The 2,858-nt window shown below is 38.4% G+C and overlaps 1 protein-coding gene across 1 annotated transcript in view; it reads right to left on the reverse strand.

The window, feature by feature from the left end:
* Positions 1 to 2,858, reverse strand: part of LOC119568371 (zinc finger and BTB domain-containing protein 14-like) — a gene marked incomplete in the record, with an annotated part of 43,791 nt that overhangs the window by 4,969 nt on the left and 35,964 nt on the right. The window contains 1 exon segment of the mRNA XM_037916834.1: positions 611 to 798. Coding sequence (XP_037772762.1) covers positions 611 to 798 — 188 coding nt within the window.

Raw genomic sequence — 2,858 nt, forward strand, 5'->3', positions numbered from 1 at the left:
GAGAGAGAGAAGAGAGAGAGAGGAGAGAGAGGAGAGAAGAGAGAGAGAGAGAGAGAGAGAGAGAGAATATGAGAGAGAGAGATTGAGGAGGAGACGAGAGTGAGAGAGAGAGAGAGAGAGAGAGAATATGAGAGAGGAAGGAGAATATGATGAGAGAGAGAGAATATGAGAAGAGAGAGATGAATGAGAGAGGAGAGAGAGAGAGAGAGAGAGAGAGGAGAGACGAGAGAGGAGGAGATGAGAGAGAGAGAGAGAGAGAGAGAGAGAGAGAGAGAGAGAGAGAGAGAGAGAGAGAGAGAAAGAGAAAGAGAAAGAGAAAGAGAAAGAGAAAGGGAAAGGGAAAGAGAAAAAGATACAAATAAAAGAAAAAGAGTGAAAGAGAGATAGGAAAAGAGATAGACAAACAGAAAAAAAGGAAGAAAGAGAGAGAGAGAGAGAGAGAGAGAGAGAGAGAGAGAGAGGAGAGAGAGAGAGAGAGAGAGAGAGAGAGAGAGAGAGAGAGAGAGAGAGAGAGAGAGAGAGAGAGAGAGAGAAAATTATGATATTCAAACCACCCAATGGCTAAACATCCTCCATGCTACAACTCAAAGATCCCAAATCCTTCACTCACTCTGTCTCCTTCCTCGAGCCCTAAAACATGCAACTGCTTTGCTGTGTTGAGGAACGAGGCAATGTGTTGCTGGTGGACATCGACCTGTCCGCGGTAAATGAAAGACACAAGGTAGAGCACATCTTGCACAGGCACTTCCGGCAGAAGCAGAGGCGCATCGGTGTCTGGACATGCCCCCAACACCACCGCTGGGGAGAAGAAATTGGACGTTAGCATTCCTCTACGATCAGAGGGCTCAGTCTGGTACTATAGTCACTCTGCACATGGACTGAATAAACTGGACATTAAACATGTCATTGATCAAGTTTAAGAACATTTATCCGAGGCATCCAGTTAGTCTGGGGTTAGAAATAATAAAATGGGCATTGAGATAACTCTAAGGATATAAAGAATAAATGGGTGATTATAATTTTAATAAATCTGTTTTTGGGATTACTATAGGCAATTCAGCAGCAGAGTGGGAGACTCCTTCCTGAGTTTAAATATGTTTACCCTGACATTGCAGGTTAAAAATTGGCTTCAACATTACAAACTAGATGCACAAAAATAAAACAGACATTTAATAAAATACTGTTCCTACTTCTAAGATTTAAATTTTGAGTACATGAAAAAGTTCCTGATGCTTAACAAATTTGTTGAGACAGTAAATGTATGAAAACGAGCTAATAATAGGTAATGGAACAAGGAGGCATAAGCACAAAAAAACACAAAGCAATGAGACGATACCCCACAAGAAAGGAATACTAAACTGTGATGTCTTAAATCTCAAAACTTATCTTTATCAAGTAGTAAAGCCATAATACTTTTATATATGCGTGAATTTGCTCCCTGACAGAGACTCACACCCACTCACAACAGGTAACACCCACAAAGAGAAGAACTAAACCCTTACAGAAGCACTGATCCAGAGGCTACAACACTAGCTTGGTGGAAGCTACCAGACACTTAGACCAGTGTGTAATGGCAAGGTTTTTCTGAAAACTTGGTGGAAGCGATTCAGATATTCATGTATATTAATGTATATACAAAGACAAATTGTCTTTCTATATATAATAATTTGTTTCTATATATAAAATATAAACAGTGCAGTACTGGTAATGCATTTTATACAGATATATGCACACCCTCCTTTACAAAGGACTCAAATGTACTTAGTCATTGTTACTTAAACCAAAGCTGCCATGGAAAATGTGATGTTCCCTGTAGTACTGTTTTGTGAAATGTTTCTACAAGCAGACGGCTGCACAAGCGCTCAGCCACCAAAGGCTCAATTAGCAGTGTAATTGCCCTCGCCTGATTTAGCCACACCATATTTTTTCTAATGCTGTTATTATTCTTATTGGCATTAAAATCATTACTGTGTTATTGGCAATACTAATAGCAATATAAATTAAAGCATAATCTTTCTGAAAATCAAAGAGAATGTGCGACAGGTGAGATCGGTCGGACTAAAGACAGACTCATTGGTGACTCAGGACTTGTGGAGTCATCTACATGTAAATGCAATTTATAAACTAAACTCACTTCAGGCATGACATGCCCATACATGCTACCCCCAGTGGCAATGGGCTAAGAAAAAAATAGTGGGTTTCATTGTGCATGTGTATAGTATCTAGCTCTGTCTGTATTTTCATATGGATGGCTGGGTGTATGTATCTACAACTACATCTATCTAGCTACCTATTGGCTTATTGTATATATATTTACATATATAAAATAAAACATTACGACATGCATTACAAAATAAATATGTTCTTTCATTCTGTTACTACCGCAGAAATTTTTCGTTTCTTTTATGTGTGTGCGAGTTTAGGGTTTGTCCTTTTGTTTGAAAGCATATTACTGATAAATACTGATTTCACAGCAGACCCTATCAAGACTCTAGACAGGATTTAACCCAATGCCACTGGGCTGTAGTGGTGGTCACTGTAGTATTCTTATGTGAAATATCTCTAAATGTAGATCGCTCCAGAAGTGTCTAGCCATCAAGTAGTGAATTAGTTGACCTCATGACCTCACCTGATTTCACCCTTCCATGAGAGTTTACAGAAAAATGTGTTTTTTTCTAAGGGGATCAACATCAATGTAGTTATTATCATTAGAGACATTATGATTCTTATAATGTTAACAACATTATTAATAGCAAAACAAGATAAAACAATATTCCCAAAATTCAAGAAAAGATTTAACAGGGTTGTATGTTTGTATTGTGACTAGTGCCTATGAACCTGAGTTACCATTGTGACCT

Source organism: Penaeus monodon, chromosome 43 (genome assembly GCF_015228065.2).
Source record: "Penaeus monodon isolate SGIC_2016 chromosome 43, NSTDA_Pmon_1, whole genome shotgun sequence".
Taxonomy (NCBI): domain Eukaryota; kingdom Metazoa; phylum Arthropoda; class Malacostraca; order Decapoda; family Penaeidae; genus Penaeus; species Penaeus monodon.